The sequence below is a fragment of the Amblyraja radiata genome, chromosome 14 (genome assembly GCF_010909765.2).
Source record: "Amblyraja radiata isolate CabotCenter1 chromosome 14, sAmbRad1.1.pri, whole genome shotgun sequence".
NCBI classification, from domain to species: Eukaryota; Metazoa; Chordata; class Chondrichthyes; order Rajiformes; family Rajidae; genus Amblyraja; species Amblyraja radiata.
In genome coordinates, this window is record NC_045969.1 from 7,574,338 (window position 1) to 7,596,490 (window position 22,153).

The 22,153-nt window shown below is 40.5% G+C and overlaps 1 protein-coding gene across 1 annotated transcript; it reads left to right on the forward strand.

Moving 5' to 3' along the window:
• Positions 1-3,746: 3,746 nt before the first annotated feature.
• atp5po (ATP synthase peripheral stalk subunit OSCP) lies at positions 3,747-16,629 on the forward strand. Its single transcript, XM_033032413.1, has 7 exons — positions 3,747-4,163; positions 6,489-6,539; positions 7,383-7,493; positions 9,610-9,739; positions 11,650-11,762; positions 14,283-14,369; positions 16,399-16,629. The coding sequence occupies exons 1-7, from the start codon at positions 3,762-3,764 to the stop codon at positions 16,510-16,512; spliced, it is 1,008 nt and encodes a 335-aa protein (XP_032888304.1). The 5' UTR covers positions 3,747-3,761; the 3' UTR covers positions 16,513-16,629.
• Positions 16,630-22,153: the final 5,524 nt, after the last annotated feature.

The window sequence follows — 22,153 nt, forward strand, 5'->3', positions numbered from 1 at the left end:
TAGATCGTGCAGAACTAGATGGAGTAGATGTACAAAGGGATCCAGGAGTACGAATAAGCCCATCTCTAAAAATTACATAACATCTTCAATTCCTCTATTTTTAATTATACCACATACATAGTGGCCTTAAAGAAAGCTAACCAAAATATAGGCTTTATTAAAGTCAGAGTGATACAGTGTGGAAACAAGCCCTTCAGCCCAACTTGCCCACACTGGCCAACATATCCCAGCTACACAAGTCCCACCTGTCTACATTTGGTCCATATCCCTCCAAACCTGTCCTATCCATGTACCTCTCTAACTGTTTCTTAAACGTTGGGTTAGTCCTAGCCTCAACTACCTCCTCTGGCAGCTTGTTCCATACACCCACCACACTTTGAGTGAAAAAGTTACCCCTCAGATTCCTACTAAATCTTTTCCCCTTCACCTTAAACCTATGTCCTCTGGTCCTCGATTCACCTACTCTGGGCAAAAGACTGTGCATCTAGAGAGATTATTTCTAGAGAGATTGACTACATTTGAAGTACTGAGAACATGTTTGGACACCTTATCATTATAAAATAGAGCCAAAGAAAATGATGCAGAACAAATTAACAATGATGCTGTTTGAATAATTGAGTACAAAAAGAAAAGAAAAGAATGAACAGACTGTATCTCTGTCCTCTTGGAAAAAGACCCAAACAAAATCTGAATATAAAGGGAATGTTTCCACTTATTCCAATCGAGGATTCAGAAGAAAGTTCTTTAGTGAAGAGTGATGTGACTGTGGAGCTTGAGATTGGTTGAAATGAATAGAATAGATGCAATTAAGAGGAAGGTGACAAGCAAATAAAAGAAAAGGAACAAAAGGTTGCACTTTGAATTTCCACATGATGAAAGACGGCAGAAGGGTATTTGAATGTGAACACGATTTCCATTATGTCTGCACTCTTTTGACCTGTGCTATCAACCATATTGTGTTTCATTCTTTCCAACAAAATCCGCCACTTCATTATTTCATCTGTAATAATAATAATAATAAATTTTATTTATGGGCGCCTTTCAAGAGTCTCAAGGACACCTTACAAAAATTTAGCAGGTAGAGGAAAATCATGTAAGGGGAATGAAATAAATAGTAGAGACATGACTAGTACACAAAGTAAAGACAGAATACAATTCAAATTTATAACGTGTAGTTCCCATTGTGCCAGCTTTATCTATGCAAACTATTGCTATCCTTTTCCACAACAATCCCAAATGTTATGACCCTCAAATATGAATCAAATTTGCAAACCCACATCTAAGCTATTAATATCTAACTAAAACAAATGGAGATAATAAGGCAGCAGTGGGCTGGGAGAAAAAAACTACTGCAGGTGACTTTTTATATACATTTAGGCAGATATATGGATAGGAAGGGCTTAGCTGGCTATGTGCCAAATGCAGACAAATGGGACTAGCCTTGTATGCCACCTCGGTCAGTGTGTGCAAGGTGGGCTGAATGACTTGTTATCTGCAAGCAAATTAATGGTTAAAGAACTAGGTACTGTCCCATCCAATGGCAGTGAACAAATATGCAGAAGGATTGTATGATCAGCCGAGCCAAAGACAACTGACAACTCGAGAAGGATAAGGGAAATTATGTGCCACTGACATAGTCAGAAGGAGGTATTCTTGAGTTTGATAACAGCCATTTTTTCACAATGCCAATGATCATAATCAGACTGGAAGGATTCAAGAATGGATTTTGGACGTAACCTTGGAGACAAAATGGACTTCGGAATATTAATGGGAAGATGGCTTAAACGGAACAATATTGGAATATTGAAACATTTTAAAAGGACACGTTCATTTAGCAAAGCGAACAATTAGATCAGAGCTGACATACAATCTTTTCCCGATATCCCTTAACACTTTGGTTAATGGAAGTTATCAGCTCAGATTTGCACTGCTTGTAGAAAAGTTCTAAATTTCTACTATCCTTTGCAAATAGTAGCAATTCTTATTTTAACTCATGAAAAGCCTGCCTCTTGTTTTTAGACTTAAATTATGCACCCAAGTTCAAAACACAGCAACCAGTGAAAAATAGATTTCTATTTTAATAACTTCAATCAAAAACTACTACATAAACTTCTAACTTTCATGAAGCAGAACCTTGATTGATCCAATTATTTAACATTATTTAACCTTTAGAATCCACATTTCACTGTCAAAGCTACAGAACATCTCCACAGAGACCAATATATCCTTCCTAAAATTAAGCTAGGGAGTAGTCCTGATCTTCCAGCTTACTTTCATTGTGGTGCGAGACTTTTTTTCTGCAACCATTACACTAAAATGTTGCAAAAATATATTCGACACTCTGGTATTTTTCTCTTTGAACTACCTATTATTGTTGCGTTTGGTTTGATTGTACATATGTACAGTCCGCCTGATTTAATCGGACACCACACAAAGAGGTTTCACTGTACATCAGTGCACATAACAATAAACCAATACCTTTCCCAGCCACGTGTCTTTCTCCATCCAGCAATTCCGCCAGATACCTATACTCATCTAATTCTTACCACTTAACCATACGTATTTTCCATGTACTTCCACGTCATTTCTCAACAATCAGCAGCTATGCTTTTGATGCTGAGGGCCAAGTTCTAGAATCTGCTCTAAAACATCTCCGCCTTTCCTTTTCCTCCATAAAGATATGCAAACAAATAAATTAAGAGAAGTAAGCCACTTGGCCTTCAAAATGGTTCCACCATTCATAATATCATGGCTGATTTGACCCCAAAAGCCTTTTGCACTTTAACAGCCTATTGCACTTTATCTGCTTATTTATGTGTATATTGAACTGAACTGTTCTGTATTTCTGCTTACAATATTTTGTTGTGCTGCAGCAAGCAAGAATTTCATTGTCCTATCTGGGACACATGACAATAAACTCTCTTGACTTGACTCTTGACTCAACCTGTACTTCATACTCCTGCCTTATCCTGAAAACTGTCCACCTCCTTGCTTGAAGAATCATTCCACCTCTGTCTTACAAATATTCAATGACACCTCTTTCACCATATTTGAAGAATAGAGTTCCAGAGACTCAACCATTTGATAGAATAAAAATTGTTATTCGGTCTTTAATGGGTTTTATAAAGACTGATTTTAAAATCTACCACATATCTCATAATATTTCCTCCCATGGCTCTGTCAAATTTTGTCTGATATAAAATATTTTAAGAACAGGACTACAGAACCACAAACCATTAAGCCCAGTAAAACACATACTGGAATGAAATTCCCCTGTAAAGTATGGACTCTTGAGTTCAGAAGAATGAGAAGTGACCTCATTTGAAATGAAAAATGCTTTCAGAGCTAAATAGGTTAGAGCCCAAACGGTTTCCCCTTCACTGTAGAGTGCAGAAATAAAACTCATCGTAAGTCCTTTAGAATTGAAGATAGCTAAACAATTTTTCCAGTTACTTTCATGTCGTTAAACATCAGCCATTGCTTTGGGGTACAAGATCAGCCATGATCTTGATGAACTGCAAAGTAGGGTGAAAGATCTGAACAGCCATGACATTCTGTTTTTAATGTTCCCACAATTAACGACCAACAATCTACAACAACAAAAAATGTATTCCTCCGCTTTTAATGTATCACTTGCTCATTATTATAATGACACTAGTCTACTTGTGAAGACAAAATGCTGGAAATACTCAACGGGCCAGGCAGCATCTGTGCAATGAGAAACAGGGTTAAAATTCCTGCAGGACGATTTTCCATTAGAAATGGCCACTGACCTGATGCTATTTCCAACATTTTGTGTTCTTATTTTAGCTTCCTATCAAGTGCAGCTTTCTAGTTTTGCAATAACTATTCCAACGGCATCAAACAAATGGATTTATCTCAGCGGGGAAGAGAAGACAGGCCAAAAACATTGTGTTCATAAACTTGCCCAGAAGGGGATCAGGCTTCAGGAAACGCCCGGCCAAGCATCACCCCCACTGAATCCTGGGTTCTGTAGTCCCAATCCCGAGTGTTCCCGCTTCCCGCGCTCAAACTCCCCTACCGTCCGCCTACAGCTCCCAGAATCCACCGGTGCAACTGTGCATCCTCAGAAGCCTCCCCGGCCTTGGGTTGACCTACATCAGGCGAAGAAGATGGCGGCGCCGGCCAGGTTGTGCGTGAAGGTGAAGGAAGAAAGAGTTTAATTCAATTGATTTTAACGTTTTAAGTAAATAACCTTGATTGTTAAAACATCTACAGGTTTTACTATGTAGATTTAATATATTTGCGTTAAATAATGTTCATTTTACCCCGCTGATGGCTTGGCTGTCATATCGTCTGGCTGTGTGGTATTTGTAATGTTGGTTATTCAGGTTTGATTGTTACCTGATTCGGATTTGTTTTAAGTGTATGCTTATATCAAACTGATACCTCACCTAAATCCCTATCTACAAAAGCTTGATTGTTACCTGACTCGGATTTGTTTTAAGTGTATGCTTATATCAAACTGATACCTCACCTAAATCCCTATCTACAAAAGCGAATCCCACCTGACATTTAAGATTTTCGAAGTCCAAGGACCTGCAGATGCTCGATTTTGCGTTTACTTTTAGTTACATAGATTATTTACTTCGTCATCATTTAATCATAGTGTCGATTTTAGTACAGTAATATATTTTAACTTTACTTCTATTGATTCCAATGATGAAGGATTCCTATTTCATGAAAGGTTGATGTCAAGAAAGGTTAAACAGGTTAGGCCTATCCTCATTGGGGTTTGTAATGAACAATAGATGATCTTACTGAACCATGTAAGATACAGCAGGGCATTAAGGTGTGGAAGCTGCAAAGATGATTACCCTGGTGGTTATCCAGAATTTGGGACATTGTTGAAGAATAATTAAGTTGCCCTTGTCAGATGATGATGAGGAGCATGCATCCCCAAAGTTTGATGAGATATATTTCTGGCTACTACAGCTGGGTGTGTTGGTGACAATGAACTATTTTTTAAGAAGCCTTCTTGATTTGTCCTTTAAAAAAACGATATGGTTAGAAAGTATTTTGAACGTCATGCTCCAATGTACTGATATGAAAAGCTATTAACACAGCAAACTTGTTTGAGAGTCATAGTTTCGTGCAGCATAGAAATAGACCCTTCAGCCGACGACTTCTATTCTGACCAACGTGCCTATCTGAACTAATCCCACTTGCCTGCATAATTCCATATCATTCTATGACCTCTATCGAAATAATTCACACGAGACGTGATTGACTATCAGACTGTAGCTACTTTATTTGCAGGCTGCTCTCTTTCGTCGGACCAGTATTGCGTGCTTATTGCGAATAAGGTAGCTACAGTTTAATAGTCACTCACAGCTCATGTGAATTATATGGACAACTTATTCAAGTAAGTACCCGTCCAGGTGCCTCTTGAATTTCGTTATTGTTCCTGTCTCCATCACCGCCTCTGGAAGTGCTTTTGCAGATATCAACTACTCTTTGTGGTGAAAACGTTACCCCTCAGATCCCCTATAACTCTCCATCTCACCTTAAACCTCTAGTTTTACACAACCCAACCCAGAGAAAAGGTCTCTGTCCATCCACGTTATTTATGCCCCTTATAATTTTATATCCGTCTAGCAAGTTGCCTCTCGGCCCTCTTCACTCCAGAAAAAGAAGAATGCTGACTATCCCAATCTTTCCTTAGAGGTAAAAGATAATTCTGTATTCAATATTCCAGTGCTAACTTCGATCCAAACCTGCTAATCCAAGAAATCGCCTTGAGAATGTTTTCTGCTTAATCACATCTTTCCAGCAGTGTGGTGACCAGAACTACACACAATATTCCAAGTGCAGCCCAAACAACATACAAATGTAACGTGATGTCCCAATTCTTGTACTCAATGCCCTGTCTGAGGAAGGCAAGTCATGCCATATGCCACCTTCACCATTATCGACTTACGTCTTCCTTTTCAGGGAACTTTGTAGTTGTACTCCAAGGTCTTTATTTTCAATAACACTCCTAGGATTCTGCCATTCACTTTGTATGTCCTGCCCTGGCTTAACTTTCCAAAATCCCTTGCTTCACACCTGTCCGAGTTAAATAACATCTACCATTCCTTTGCCCAAATAAGTTCTCCCAATCATTAATTGTAAAAAAATGGGCAGATAGCAGGAAACATTTTAATATCTGTTTTATAAACTCCTTTGCTGGAAGATTGAATCCTAAATGTCTCATAGCTCCTCTTGGCCTCCTTTGATCCAAGATAAACAGATCCAGTCCAACCTATCTCCTTATAAAGTACGTCCTCCAATCTAGGTAGCATCCTTGTGAATCTTTTCTGCATCTTCTCTAGCTGAATCGCGTGATGTATACTAATCATGTACTAAGCCTACGTGTCACACATTTGTACGTAATTCATTTTGTTTCAGTCTTTGATATGTGTCTACATAGTGCAAATCAGCAAATGTGTTCAAAAACTGACTTAAATTTCTCTTTAAATCTTCAGGTCCGTTGCTTCAGCACCTCGGTGGTCAACCCAGTTAACAAACTGGTTATGGTATGAAACATTTCAAAGCTTTTAAATTTGGGTAAAGTAACATTAAATAAGTTTTACAAGAGCTAAGTAATGCATAATTACATTGGTCCGATAGTATTGTTTTTCTTCCATAAGATTTCTTCCTAACTATTCTCTTTTGGATAATTGATAAATTTCAGTTTTATCCTATCCACAGAAGCAGATAATAGTAAGAAATTGGGTTGAAAGCAGGAATTGTTTTCTTTGAAGATAGACACAAAAAGCAGGAGTAACTCAGCAGGGCAGGCAGCATCTCTGGAGAGAAGGAATGGGTGACGTTTCTGGTTGAGTCCCTTCTTCAAACCCAATTGTTTTATTTTTTGTTGTTGTAGACTCATTTTACTGTTACTGATGGTAGACAAAAATGCTGGAAAAACTCAGCGGGTGAGGCAGCATCTATGGAGCGAAGGAAATAGGCAACGTTTCGGGTCGAAACCCTTCTTCAGACCCGAAACGTTGCCTATTTCCATCGCTCCATTGATGCTGCCTCACCCACTGAGTTTCTCTAGCATTTTTGTCTACCTTCGATTTTCCCGCATCTGCAGTTCCTTCTTAAATGTTACTGTTACAGCCTTGGTCTACTGTGCAGATGCCATAGTTTTCTTCCTACCTGGATCACTGATATCCAGTCTCATCTTTATATGACTTCAGACCCAGAGTATTGTGGTATTGCAGTTTGGAGATAATTAAGGATGAATTAAGGATCTGTGAATGAAAAAAAATAAAAATCAACAATTAATTGTGAATGTTGCATAAGAGTTCAGCTCTTAATTCTTTGAGTTGAGACTTCCCGTGTAATTTTCAGCTGTTTTCTTTTGCCCACAGCCACCTATTCAAGTCTATGGGGTTGAAGGAAGATATGCTACAGCTTTGTACTCTGCTGCCAGCAAGCAGAAGAAACTGGACCAAGTGGAGCAGGAACTACAGAAGATTAATGCAAGTTAAATATTTGCTATAACATTTATGTTCAATTAAAGAAAATCTATTTAAAGTTCACTTGCCTGTAAATTTAATACTTTAAAAATGCAAGAGGATTAATATAAAAAAACAGTTACCGTATTTCCCGGCAATGAAGACGCACCTGCATCGAAGACACACCCCCAATTTAAGTTGCAAAATTTTGGGGGGAAAAGGATGGCGGGACAGGATCATGGGTTTGGTTTAGTCCAGAGGTCGCAACATCACCTGCGTGCCCCAGGACTGGCTTTAGCGTCTAGGTCAGCTCGCTTGCCCCAGGTCTGGCTGTGACACCCAGGTCGGCTGCGTGCCCCGCGAATGGCTGCAGTTCCCTGGTTGGCTCGCTTGCCCCAGGTCTGGCTGTTGCGCCCAGGTCGGCTCGCTTGCCCCAGGTCTGGCTGTAGCGCCCAGGTCGCCTGACCCGGGACTAGTAGAGAGAGAGAGAGAGAGAGTGAGCCTGGGATGGAGCAGCCAGCCTTCCGCCCAGTAGCTAACCTGCCAACCACCACCTCCACCTGTTGCGCCTGTGCCGAAGGACACCGTGGCTGGCTGGCAGGCGGGCCGGCAGAAGGCGCTGAGGTGGCGGTCGGTTCCGCTGTCAGGTCCCGGCGGTTGCTCGCAGCCTCCCGAGCTACTTCCCTCCCCGGCCACAATGCGGTGGCTCCGCGCCCAGAGCGCCACGGCAGCGATGAGTGAGTTGCTGGCATGATCCCCGACCCCCTCCTACACAATGCTCCTGCCCTCCCCTCAACTTTACACCTGGCGGGCCAGCCAATTTGTGCAGCCCAGGCTGTGCTGACCCGGGCCAGACTCCCCTCAAGCTGTGAAAGGAACTCTCCACCCTCCAGCGGCGCTGTCCTTTTACAGCCGCTTCCCGCTTTACAGCCACTTCCCATCGGCTGCCAGCAATGAGGGATAGACTTGACTACCCCTCAGTACAGCAACATCGTTCTTGATGTTGCTGTACTGAGGGATAGCCAAGTCTATCTTTCTTGGCTAAAAACCTAACCTTCGGCCTCCAAGACGCAGATAAATTTTCGTGCCTTATTTTTGGGTAGAAAATAGCGTCTACATTGCCGGGAAAGACGGTATATGTTTCAGCCCAATTTGAAAAATTGATGTTAAACATTACTCGGGTGTTTCTGTCACCTGTAATTATATTAAATCACAAAGGGCTGAGATTGTCTCCCATTTGCTCCATGGCTAATATCACAGGTGAAGAGCAATGGAAGGATTAAAATAAATTAAGTATCTTAGAGCTGCCTTTAAAAAAAAAAATTTAAATTAATATGTAATATTGTAAAACATCTTGTCGTCGGAACCAAAAGATTTCCATCCAATGTTAATTAATCAAATTATTAGTCAACGTAAACTAACCCCAACAAGATGCAGTTTAATGGAGACCACAAGAGACTGCTGATGCTGGAATCATGATCAAATCACAAAGTGCTAGCGGAACTCAGTGAGTCAAACACCATCTATGGAGAGAATGGACAGACGGCATTTTGGGTTGGGTCTCTTGTTTAGAATGATTGGAATGATGGGGGGGGGGGGGGAGGAGCAGCATAAAACCTGGCAAGTGATAGATGGACACAAAATGCTGGAGTAACTCAGTGGGACAGGCAGCATCTTTGAAAAGAAGGAATGGGTGACGTTTTGGGTCGAGACCCTTGTATTTGCATGTTTTTTTAAGTTGTGCAGTGAATATGAAAGTTACTGCAGCATTTTATGTCTACCTTCGATTTAAACCAGCATCTGCAGTTCTTTCCTACACGTTATTTATGTGTGAATTAGAGCTTAAATTACCAAAATACGAAAGTAAGAAAATAGAAGCAGGAGTGGGCTACTTGGCCTATCAAGCCTGACCAACATTAAACATGATCATGGCTGATGGTCCATAGCTTTTGCCTGGACAGTAAGCGAATGACAAATTTGCCCTTTTTTATAGTTTGGCTATCTGAAAATACTATTTAGTACTCTGACACTTGAAAGCATCACATGTATGTATTGGCTATGTGCTGATGGCTATTTCACATGCCACTTCAAAAAGAGTATTTTATTTCCAATAAATGTTATCTCCTTGGTTCCCTTCCAGTCGCTAATGAAAGATTCCAAGTTCTCTGGACTGATCGTCAATCCCCACATTAAACGCAGCATCAAGCAAAAAGCTGTCAACGATGTCTTGACAAAACAGAAAGTCTCCCCCATAATGATCAACTTCATGAGTAAGTGCTCTATGGTTACCTCTCAATAATCCAAATTTTTTTTTTTGCATTGTTTACCGAACATGTACACCATTACAGGAACAGAATACGTGAATAACATAAATCTTTAATTAGGAGCTTAGTAACCAAGTTAATATTTCATTGATGAATTTAAATGTGAAAAATGACGGCGCAACATTCAGAATTGACTGTAGCTATAGATATTCGTAGGTAGTCTTTGAGGAAAAACAATATTTGTGCTTAGGCAAGTAAATACTTTTATTCAAAACTTGTGTCTATCTTCGGTATAAACCAGCATCTGCAGCTCCTTCTTACAGAAATACTTTTATTTGCTGTCAAAAACGAACAGTAGTATACCTGAATACAAACTGAAAACATCAATTTCATCTTGGCAATATCAGATGCCTAAAGTGATATAGTCAAAACGCCCCTGTGTCTATATTCCAACTATCTGTATTTGCCAACATATTAAAACCTTTGTCAAAGGCAAAGAAAAAAAACTGGAATACAAGTCCAGGTATCTTAATAATTGTCTTCAATACAGTTGCCTCGGAGTACTTTTTCCCCATAATCTCACACATAATTGGTACACATGACAATAAACAGACCTTTGAGCTTTGATACAAGCAGTTATGTTCCAGCCATCTGAAGGATCAACAGTACAGGAATTTGAAATGTAAAATGGGGAATTCAGCGGTTTATATCTGCACGTGCCCTGTACCAATCCAAATCTAACTTATAGTATCTTGCATGACCACATAACCTACAATTTTCCTCAAATGTTTATCCACTTTTCCTTTGAAAGACACAACAAATCTAATGGTTTTCTTTCATTTTATTTCCACTGATTTATGCCTGCCTTGTTTTTGGCACCAAGAAAACAAAAATAAACCATTCTTTGTATTTGACTGATTAAAAACGCAATAAATTAAAATTTGATAAAGGTATGACGTGAATACATTGTGGTTGTCTTACAATAACTCCCAAATAAGACTAAACCTTATATTCTTTGCCTAAGTACAACGATTCCATACAAAATCACTGATCCTCCTCAAATATAATTAAATTTCATTTTAAGATTGTGGTGTTGCTATCAGGCACATGCGTCATTGGAGGAATTTAAGATAGTTTTTAGCTAGTGGACCCATGACTCATTTGGCAATGAACCTCAGTATTGACTTCAGACGAAGAGAGGAAAATGTTTATAAATATGCTTCAAAGAGAATTTTATTGAATTTTCTCATTGAACTTTGTTTTAAAAAATGTTTTTCTCTTGACATTTTTCATTTTGTTCCAAATGTAACAACTGGCTAGGTTTCCCCAATAGAGTAAAACACAATGTGCCGGAGGAGCTCAGCCGGTCAAGCAGCATCTATGGAGGAAATGGACAGGCGACATTTCAGACTGAAGTGTCGCCTGTCTGTTTCCCACCACGAATGATGTCTGACTGGCTGAGTTATTCCAACATTTCGTTTAGTTTAGAGATACAGGCCCTTAGCCGACCGAGTCCGCACCCGACCAGCAATCCCCACACATTAACACAACCTTACACACACTAGGGGCAATTTACACTTATACCAAGACAATTAACCTACAAACTTGTACGTCTTTGGAGTGTGGGAGGAAACTGAAGATCTTGGAGAAAACCCACGGGGTCACAAACTCCGTACAGATAGCACCCGTAGTCGGGATCAAACCCGGGTCTCCGGCGCTGCAAGTGCTGCAATGCAGATACTCTACCGCTGTGCCACCATGCCGCACAAAACCGTGTTTTAGTCAAGAGTGTTTTATTGTCATATGTCCCAGATAGAACAATGAAATTCATACTCAAGATGACAACATCTGCAGTTTCTTGTGTTTCCTTTAATACCGATTGTGATAAAGATAGAAATCTTACTTATTGTCTTCAGATGTATTAGCTGAGAATGGAAGGTTGCGCCAAACCCCTGACGTTGTTGGGGCTTTCAGCAAGATCATGAGTGCTCATCGTGGGGAAGTTCTCTGCTCAGTCACTACTGCTCAGGTAACATGAATTATTCGATGTACAGTTGTGTTAATAATATATCGTTAAATGTCAAGAATGTTCAAGTTTACTGAATAGCTCTGTCAACTTGTATTGGCCATGCAAGCATGCGACGAAAAAAATCCATTTGTAATTGAGAATCCTCAGTTAATAATAGACAATAGGTGCAGGAGTGGGCCATTCGGCCCTTCGAGCCAGCACCGCCATTCAGTATGATCATGGCTGATCATCCCCAATCAGTACCCCATTCCTGCCTTCTCCCCATATCCCCTGACTCCGCTATCTTTAAGAGCCCTATCTAGCTCTCTCCTGAAAGTATCCAGAGAATCGGCCTCCACCACCCTCTTGAGGCAGAGAATGCCACAGACTCACAACTCTCTGTGTGAAAAAATGTTTCCTCATCTCCTTTCTAAATGGCTTGCCCCTTATTCTTAAATTGTGGCCCCTGGTTCTGGACTCCCCCAACATCAGGAACGTGTTTCCTGCCTCTAGCATGTCCAAACCGTCAATAATCTTATATGTCAAATAAGATCCTCTCTCATCCTTCTAAATTCCAGAGTATACAAGCCCAGCCGCTCCATTCTCTCAGCATATGACAGTCCCGCCATCCCGGGAATTAACCTTGTAAACCTACGCTGCACTCCCTCAATAGCAAGAATATCCTTCCTCAAATTAGGGGACCAAAACGGCGCTCAATACTCCAGGTGTGGTTTCACTAGGGCCCTATACAACTGCCGAAGGACATCTTTGTTCCTATACTCAACTTCACTTGCTGTGAAGGCCAACATGCCATTCGCTTTCTGCACTGCCGGCTGTACCTGCATGCTTACTTTCATTGATTGATGAACAAAGTCAAAGTCAATTTTATTCGTCATAAGGACCCCCAGATCCCGTTGTACTTCCCCTTTTCCCAACTTGACACCATTTAGATAATAATCTGCCTTCCTGTTTTTGCTACCACAGTGGATAACCTCACATTTATCCACATTAAACTGCATCTGCCCACTCACCCAACCTGTCCAAGTCACCCTGCATTCTCATAATGTGAAGGGACCAGACCTAAAATGGGACGTCAACAAGAGCAATCAGAGGGAACATTGATAAATCCAGATGTAGTGATTTAGAAAGCGGTAATCTTAGAATTTAGTCTCTGGTTTATAGTTGGTTGGCGCAGCAGTAGAGTTGCTGCCTTACAGCACTTGCAGCACCTAAGACTCAGGTTTGCTCCTGACTACGGTTGCTGTCTGTACAGAGTTTGCACGTTCTCCCCGTGACCGCGTAGGTTTTCTCCACGATTTTCGGTTTCCTCCCACACTCCAAAGACGTACAGGTGTATGGAGTATGTGTCAATTGTCCCTAGTGTGTGTAGGATAGTGTTAATGTGCGGGGATCGCTGGTCGGTGGGCCGAAGGGCCTGTTTCCGCACTGTATCTCTAAACTAAACTAAACTAAAATTGAAGCCTTGGAGGCTGTGGTGATTTTTTTTAAAATACGATAAGAGACCGAGAGTTTTGATTGCTGAACGAGGGTTGAGAGTGGTGCCATGAAAGTTAATGAATACTGACTAATGAGTTTTTGGAAGATGTGACAAAAATTAATTTGGCTATTAAAAGTCCTTAAGACGCTTGGGCTGAAAGAATGTAGCCACGGTGAAGAGAAACCATTAGTACGACATTACATTCAGTGGGAAGGACAAGTATTATTTAAAGTAAAGGAGAAAGACCTTTTTAAAAGTTAATAATGAATATGCAAGTTTAAATTATTAGCCATACTGTAAGTGGAGCATTTCAAGTAAAAACAAAACACAGATTTACTAAGATCGCCTGAGCAGGAGTTTTAAACCTAATGAAACTGAAAGTGGGATGACGGGAAGGATGAAAAAACACCGGCACTATCTATCTATCTGCCTGTCTGGCTGGCTGTGTGTGTTTCTGACTTGTGGCTGCCAGCCTTTGATTCGTTGCCACGACAATACCCGACCCACAAACGCCCTGATTTTTTCAATTTCGGTAGAGATTTCACTTTTCATTCCAAGTATCCACTCCTCATTAAATTTCGTCGTGTTTAGGTACACATTTTTAATCAAATCCTTCTCCCCCCCCCCCCCCCCCCCCACTCACTAATTATGTCGCCTCCTGCTGGCCAGCAACCATAACGGCTGCTGGCGCCCGCATCTCGCCTCAAAGACGCCATTTAAAAACAGCCGCACTGCTGATTCCTGAGCCGCATGAGTTAGAGGACCACGTCTCCCGTGGGGGCTACGGGTAGGGAACGGCTGCGTTGGGGGAGCAGACCCAACAGGTCTGCACTTGGTCTAGTTACAATTAAAAGTTTCATGAAATGAAATTGCTCATTAGGAGAGAAACATACTTTCACTCCATAGTATGAGTACAAAGAATAGATCAATTAGCTTAATTTTGAAGAATTGCATAATTAGTAATTTAACCAAATAATATGTTGCATCTTTGACAAATGACCCTTGGTTGAAATTTGACATGGACATTTTCTTCATTTTTCTAGCCTCTGGATGAAGCAGGTCTTACAGATCTAAAGGCTGCACTTAATGGGTTCCTAAAGAAAAGTGAGACCCTGAAATTGGAGACCAAGGTAAGGCAGTAAGGCATAAGACCAAAGGAAGGTTGAAAGACTTTGATCGTGTGAACATGGGAATAATTCCATGTAATTTGGAACCACAGTGGGAGGTTATAAACATTGGGGAATTTACAGCAGGAAATATAGAATATATTTTTCCGCAATGATTATAAAGAGCATAAATTAACTTGTAATGAAGAAAAGAATGGGTTGTGCTGACTGGTTTGAGCAATGTGTGGTGTAAAAGAGTCTCATGCAAAAATGAATTGGCATAACTTAGAAGAATGTATTCCAAAGAGCAATTCAGTTAGTCACGTACACAACCCCAGCCTGACCCTCCTTGTATCTCTGTAGCTTCTTTTACCTTTAGTTATATATCCGCTACGTCTTGAAAAATGAAAGCTGTATGAATGACTTGGACCAATATCCTTATTCTGGACTATTTATTGGGTATGGGAGTGCAGAATTAGAAGTTGGGAGATGTATAAATGGCCACTTGTGGGAAGTTATAAATACGGCACAACATTTCTGCAAATTGTTTCCATTGTACAATTTTGAATGGAAAAATATAATAGTTACGCAGCAAACATTTGAGATCATAATACAAAGATTAGTAGGAAGAGGGCACAGGCAAAATTTAAGACTTTTATTTGTAATTACAGTGGTGGTTAATTTACCAATCTAATAATCCAGATGTCTAGATTAATAAACCAGTTCAGATGTCACAAGGGCATTTGTTCGATTTAAATGCAGCCATAATTTGCATTTAATAAAAGTCATCAGTACTCATGACCATAGAACATTTAAATTATAACAACTCATCTGGTTCAATGCCTTTCAATGGAGGAAATTTGCCTTCCACTCTGGAATCTGAACTATGTGTTTTCAATTAAAATGTATCCTGTGAAATGGTCTAAGAAGTCACTCAGTTCAATTGTAATAAAGGTGGTACTAAACTTGGGCGATTCAGAGGTCGCTGAGAGTGTTCTCCCGTTCAAGGGCCTGAAAACATTGGGCCGCCGTAGTGGTGACTGCGGGAGCCTCAATAGGCCCCGACCACGGGTGAACAGAGGAATAGACTGAACTTTGGTGCCCTCCCTCACAGCGGGAAATGCTGATGGGGGGATGTTTTTTATGTTTTATGTTAAATCCTAAAGTGTTGTGTTTATCTTATTTGTGTGCTGCATGGTAACTTAAATTTCACTGCACCAATTGGTGACAATAAATGTCCTTCGTCCTTTGTCTTTATCAATGAAGCCATTAAACATTTTTTTAAAGCTGATGACAAGGACACAATTTATTATATTTCATTCCAGATATTTTAATCATCTATTTATCTAGTATATTGTCTTTCACGCCTTTAAAGATCTTACTTTAACTTAGCGATCAAAGCAGGAGTAGGACATCTGGCCCCATGCCTTCAAAGAAAGCTTCACTGATCTTTTACCTCCCAGATGCTACCCGATCTGCCGAATGCTGCCAGTCACTTCCCTGCACTAATCCCACCTTCTTTAATCCTTTAATTTCTACTGAGTTATTAGCATTTATATTTTCAGTTTTGCAAGTTCAAATTTGATCAATTTTATTCTTTCCAAAAAGGATTAAAAAATAGAGAGCGTGGAAGATTTGCTTAAAAAGTTAATTAGAGAAATTAAAAATGAGCATATCTCAAGTTTTCAATTCAGTTGCAGTTATCTTTTAAACGGTTAACTTGTTGAAGTACATTTCCACATGTTCCCATGCCCATTCCTACACACTAGGCCAATTTACAATTTACCTACACACCTGTACGTCTTTGGAGTGTGGGAAGAAACCGGAGTACCTGGAGAAAACCCACGCAGTCACAGGGTGAACGTACAAGCTCCGTACTGACAGCACCTGCAGTCAGGATCCAGCCCACGTCTCTGGCGCTGTAAGGCAGCAACTCTACCGCTGCGCCATTGATGAAATACTTTGCATTTAATTCATTTGGTGTCAAGAACTGTGACTCAAATTGTTTTGATGGCATTTGTTTGAAAAAATAACATTATTTTTTTAATTCTAGACCGACCCTTCAATACTGGGTGGAATGATTGTCAGTATCGGTGAAAAATACGCTGACATGTCTACAAAAACTAAAATCCAGAAACTCAGCAAACTAATAAATGAAGTTATATAGCAGTGCTCTGTGATCTGGGTAACCACGTATCAGATGTTTAATGTAAATTTGTTTCACTGTATTTGCAGTGAACATCTTCCAATGTTCAAATGAAGTAATAAAAATCATTCTCTGAAACTGTTTGCTGCAATCATTTAATAAAAACAATGGCAAATGTTTTTTTGTAGTAAACAATTAACATTTTGTCAATTGTGTAAGCTGAACGTAATTGTTCAGAAATTGATGGAGTGACTCATTTCAAGGCAGATACCCAGAGGTGGGTTTTTTTCCTCAGTCATCCTATTGTACTATTTTTGTACTATACGTTGTTGGAACGCAAAATGTATGCACCCGGAGTGAACCTAAACAGTCACAGGGAGAACGTGCAAACTCCACACAGCACCTGAGGTCAGAATCGAACCTGAGTCTCTAGTGTTGAGCCGGCCTGTTTGGTGTTATTTGATAAGGGATGTACCCTTTGATAAAGTAGGTTGATTAACAAGTTTAAAGCATATGAAATTATGGGTAGTTGAGAATTGGCTTATGAAAAGGTGCTGTCATCCAATCTTTTGGGACTTTATGGCCTTAAGTAATCTGTAGATAATTAAATGTAATCTGAGGGAAAGAAACGGCAAGCAACAGAGAAGGAAATTAGAAAGGGAAAAGGAAAAAGAAAGTATGGTTATGAAGACAAAAATGGTTACAAATCTCTGGAAACAATTTACTACCTGTGGGAGTGAGACTGCATGGTTTCAATTCTGTTCCTGGGATTTCAAAGATTAGATATGTGTTTGAACTAAATATCACATTGGCATGGTTTTTATGATGTATCAACTATAAATATCTTTATTGAGCTTATTTTTTGCCGAAATGGTGCATATCCAGCAATTTCTTCATTCCCAGAGAAGTTTGCACCAAGATCTCGTTTCTCTTGGACTGAGCAATCACGAAATTATCAAGATATTTTTGGAAGTTTGTCAAAATACACACCATGTACAAAAGTGAGAAAATACAGAAAAATCATTCAATATGTAACTATACCTTAAGTATATTGCAATTAATGATATCAAATGCATACAGACTGATAGGAAAGAGCAATTATTAAAAATGGAGAAGGAAAGAAAATTAGTGTGGCCAATTAACCAATAATCTTGCACGTCTTTGGGATGTGGTCGAAAACCAGAGCACCCGGAGGAAACATACACGGTCACAGGGAGAACGTGCAAACTCCACACAGCCCCCGAGGTCAGGATCGAACATGAGTCTCTGGCATTGAGCCGTCCTGTTTGTTGTTATTTGAGAAGGGATATACCCCTTGATAAAGGAGGTTGGTTAACAAGGTTAAAGCATATGAAATTGGGGGCTGTTGCGAAATGGCTAATGAACAGAAAGCAAAGAGGAGGAATAAACATATTCTTGGGTTGTGGTATACAGGGATTGCTGCTTGGGTCCTAACTATTCACAATCCATATCAATAATTTAGTTGAGAAGAAAAATACTACATTTGTATATTTGTTGCAGATATTAAATTACATTTTAAATAAAGAAAATGAGGATGTAGACAAAAACATGGTAGATGGAATATAATGTAGGAAAAATGTGATGTCATCTAATTTATATGACTAAACACAATATTTGTTTAATGCTGAGAGATGGGCAACATTGATGTTCAAAGAGACTCAGATGTGCTTGTACTCGAGTCTCTGAAGGCAATCATACAGGTACAGCAAATAATTAGAAAGGCAAATAATATGTCTTTAATATGAGAGGGCTTGATTGCACGTAAGGAATTCTTTGGTAATCAAGGTCAAGGCGAGTCTGCACCTGAAATACTGTACAGTTTTGATCTCTTCCCTTTGGAAAATATTTACCACAGAGTGAAGTGCAATGAAGGTTGACTTGACAGATTCTAGGACTGGCAGGTTTACTCATGAGGGGAGATTGAGTGGAATGGGATTGCATTCTTTAGAATGTAGGAGAACAAGGAGATCTCACCGAAACTTGCAAATTTTACAGGGGTTGACAGGCTAAACTCAGTAAGACTGTTACCCCTGACTGAGAATCTTAGACAAAGGGGGCACAGTTTAATAGTAAAGGGTAGATTGTTGAGGCCTAAGATAGGGATAAATTCACTCGGAGAGAGGCGAACCTTCAGTAGAATATGAGGGACATGCTTCCCAGACCACAAAAGACATCTACTTTCACACTAACACAGTGGCACGACTGGTAGAGCCGCTCCCTCACAGTGCCAGAGACCCTGACCTAGGGTGTTTTCTGTGTGGAGTTTGCACATTCTCCCTGTGATCGCGTGGGTTTCCTCTGGGTGCTTCAGCTTCCTCCTACACCCCAAAGACGTGTAGGTTTGTAAGTTAATTGGCCCTCTGTAAATTGCCCCTAGTGTGGAGGGAGGTGGATAAGTGCGATAACATAGAACTAATGTGAACGAGTGATTGATGGTGTGTGTGGACCGAAGGGCCTGTTTCCATGTTGTATCTCTAAGCTAAGCTAAACTCTGTTGCAATCACACAATTGATATGTGCCATGAATAGACCAAAAGCTATTTGAAATTGAATGGAATTACTTGAGTCTGAATTTCTTGTAAACATTATGGCAATTGTTAAATAGAAGGCTGGTTTACTGTGAAAGATGGAGACACTAAGGAGCTGCAGATGCTAGAATCTTGAGCAAAACTCAAAGTGATGGAGGAATTCAGCAGATCAGGCAACGTCTGTGGAGGACATAGATAGGCAATGTCCTGGGTGACTACCCGTCTTAAGACTGATGGTAGTGGGGGGTAGAAACCTGGAAAAGAGAGGTAGAGGGGAGGACAAAGCCTGGCAAGTGATAAGTGGATACAGGTGAGGGGTATTTTGATTTGCAGATGGGTGGAGTAAGTGACAAAGGACTGAGTTTCTCCAATGTTTTGCTGAGCAAACTGGTTTAATTCCTTCAAATGTATTGGTGTGAAGTGACTTGATAAACAGGCCTGGGGTCTTTAGTAATAATATTCATGGTGAGAAAAATGGTCACTGGGTTACCGTGACATCAACTAAATGAAATACTGGAGTTTTGTTTTAAAGAAAGTCTCAAATTTTCTTTCCATGTGTTCTCAATTATATGGTATCGTTAGGGTCAAGAGTCCTTGTTTAAGAGCAGTTTCTGTGGATGGCAGAGGAAACAAACCCACTTTTGCTGATGAAATGTTTTCACTTCTGAAATTAAATGAGAAACGTCTGATTGACAGAGTTTCATTAGTTTATGATCGAGTTGCCTTCAGATACAAAAAAAATATTCTCTATTGTGATAGTTCCAAAAATTAAATTGGCAGTATTGTGCAAATAGTCAGAATATTAAATCTGCACCAAGACTGGCAACTTTAACTTTTCTTAGTTAATTTAACCTTTCAGAACACTTTTTAAGATGACATGTTTACTGAACTCAAATCTTGCATTTTACAAATGTTAACACTATTCACAAAATGCATATGAATGTTGTCAATGTTACAAAAGAAAAATATTTGGCGAGCAGTCACTTTGATTGGCACAGAAGAAAGTGTAACAATATATCAAGAGTTCAAACTTCCATCTCCAAGGTTAAATTGAACTTTGTGCTAATTCTCATGGGACTTTAAATACCGATGTCAAGTACATTGACTTGAAAGCATTCGCAACTGTCTATTAATATTTATTTGTGGGCTTATTTATGAAGTTTTTTATGAAGTTGCTATACAAATCTAACAATTAAAATAAAACAACCTACACTGCTGGAAGCATTCGGCAGATTGGGTGGCATCTGTGGAAAGAGAAACAGTTAACACTTGAGGTCCATAATCCTTCATCAGAACTGGGAAAGAAAGGAAACAAGTTAGTTTTTGGTTGTGGAGAAGATGGGGGAAGGATAGGTAGAAAATAAAATAATATTCTGATAAGGTGAGACCAGTTACCGTAGGTTGCAAATAATAGTGTTTTCAGCATTTTCACTTCATGTTTCAGATGTCCAGCATCTGCAATCCTTGATTGTCAATTATTTTTACTATATCTTTCATACATCGCCATATGAGAATAGGTTCAATTTTCATAAGGGCAGCACTGTGGTGCAGCGGTAAAGCTGCTGCCTCACAGTGCCAGAGACCCGGGTTCAATCCTGACTACGGATGCTCTCTCTGTATAGACATGTGTGGATTCCTGTGACCATGTGGGTTTTCTCTGGGTGCTCTGGTTTCCTCCCACATTCCAAAGACATGCAGATTTGTAGGTTGATTGGCTTCTGTAAATTGCCCCTATTGTATAAGGTACAAAAGTGGGATAAAAAAACTAGTTCGTGGGGGCACGTGGACTCGGTGGGCCGAAGTGCCTGTTCCCACGCCGCATCAATAAAACTAGAAAAAAGAGAAACCACAATTTATTACCAGCCTGACAAAGGGTGTTTCAACTGCAATATTAACTCTCGAAAATCCCTGTCCCACTTTCACGACCTAATTCGCGATCTCTGACGACCTTAAACGACCTAAGAAATCAAGGTTGCGGTAACCTACGACCTCCTACGACCTTCCACGACTATGTGTACGGCCTCCTACGGCCTTCCATGACTATGTCTACGACCTCCTACGACTATGTTGAAGACCTCCTGCGACTATGTTGAAGACCTCCCACGACTATGAAGAAGACCTCCTTCGACTATGTTGAAGACTGGCTTCGACCATGTACGTTTTACTGCTGTTTCAGTAGCCCTTTTGCTTCAGCAGCCTTTTAAGAAAGGCAGAAGGGGAAGAGCAAGGGTGAAGAGGAAGCACAAGAAGAGGTCTCAATGGGTGAATGGAGATGATGTGATGGACTGTCCCAGTCCATCAGATGACTGGAAGAGAGTGGAGCTGGGCTTTGACAAAAGCTGGAACTTTAAGCACACATGTGGGGCAGTGGATGGCAAGCATGCCATTCTTGTCCCTGTCCCTGTACTCCTCATTTTCCTTTTCGTACAGGATGGCATTCTGCTGGAACCATTCCTCAAGGTCCCCCTCCTGCTGCCTGGTGAAGGTGTAGGGCATGACCTTCCTCCAGCCCTCCCTCACCATCAATGGGGCATCTGCCTCGGATGCTGTGTCAGACACAGGAGAAAGGGCAGCTTTGCTGCCTTCAAATGAGGCAGTGAAGGATGGGGTGGTGGTGGGGACATATACTACCACCCTGGTCTCCTCCTCCAGGGGTCTCTCATGCAGGGCTACCTCCTCCTGCACTATCACCTCCTGTGGCATCACCTCCTGCCACTCCTCCTCTTGGGTGGGCAACACCTGCATGGCAGGATTTTTTGAGGGTTGTGCCCTCCCTCTGCACTGCTGCCTTTTTGGTGCCATCTCTAAAACACAAGTCTCCTCTCCAAAAAACTCTCCAGCATTGAATGAACATGCCTTGGAGTGACAGAGGTGACGTTCTGCTGTGTAATAATAACCTTTTTTTTCTACTGACCTTTTTTTCACCCCGGAGCTATTACCTTCGACTGCCTCTGACCATCTACGACTACTTACGACTAGCATCACGACCTACTACGACCTACCTACGACCTACTTACGAGTAAAAAGTATTGATTTTTTTTCCATGCCAACCTTTTTTTTAAACTCGTGGACATTTTTTATCAGGCTAGAAAAAACGCCGCGACCTACTTGATG

What these genes read in the sequence shown, in the direction of transcription:
- atp5po (XM_033032413.1), top strand. Translation starts at nt 3,762, where the DNA reads ATGGCCACTGACCTGATGCTATTTCCAACATTTTGTGTTCTTATTTTA. An exon ending in AGGAACTACAGAAGATTAAT is followed by an intron (nt 7,494 to 9,609) that starts GCAAGTTAAATA and finishes GTTCCCTTCCAG; the next exon opens with TCGCTAATGAAAGATTCCAA. An exon ending in CCCTGAAATTGGAGACCAAG is followed by an intron (nt 14,370 to 16,398) that starts GTAAGGCAGTAA and finishes TTTTAATTCTAG; the next exon opens with ACCGACCCTTCAATACTGGG.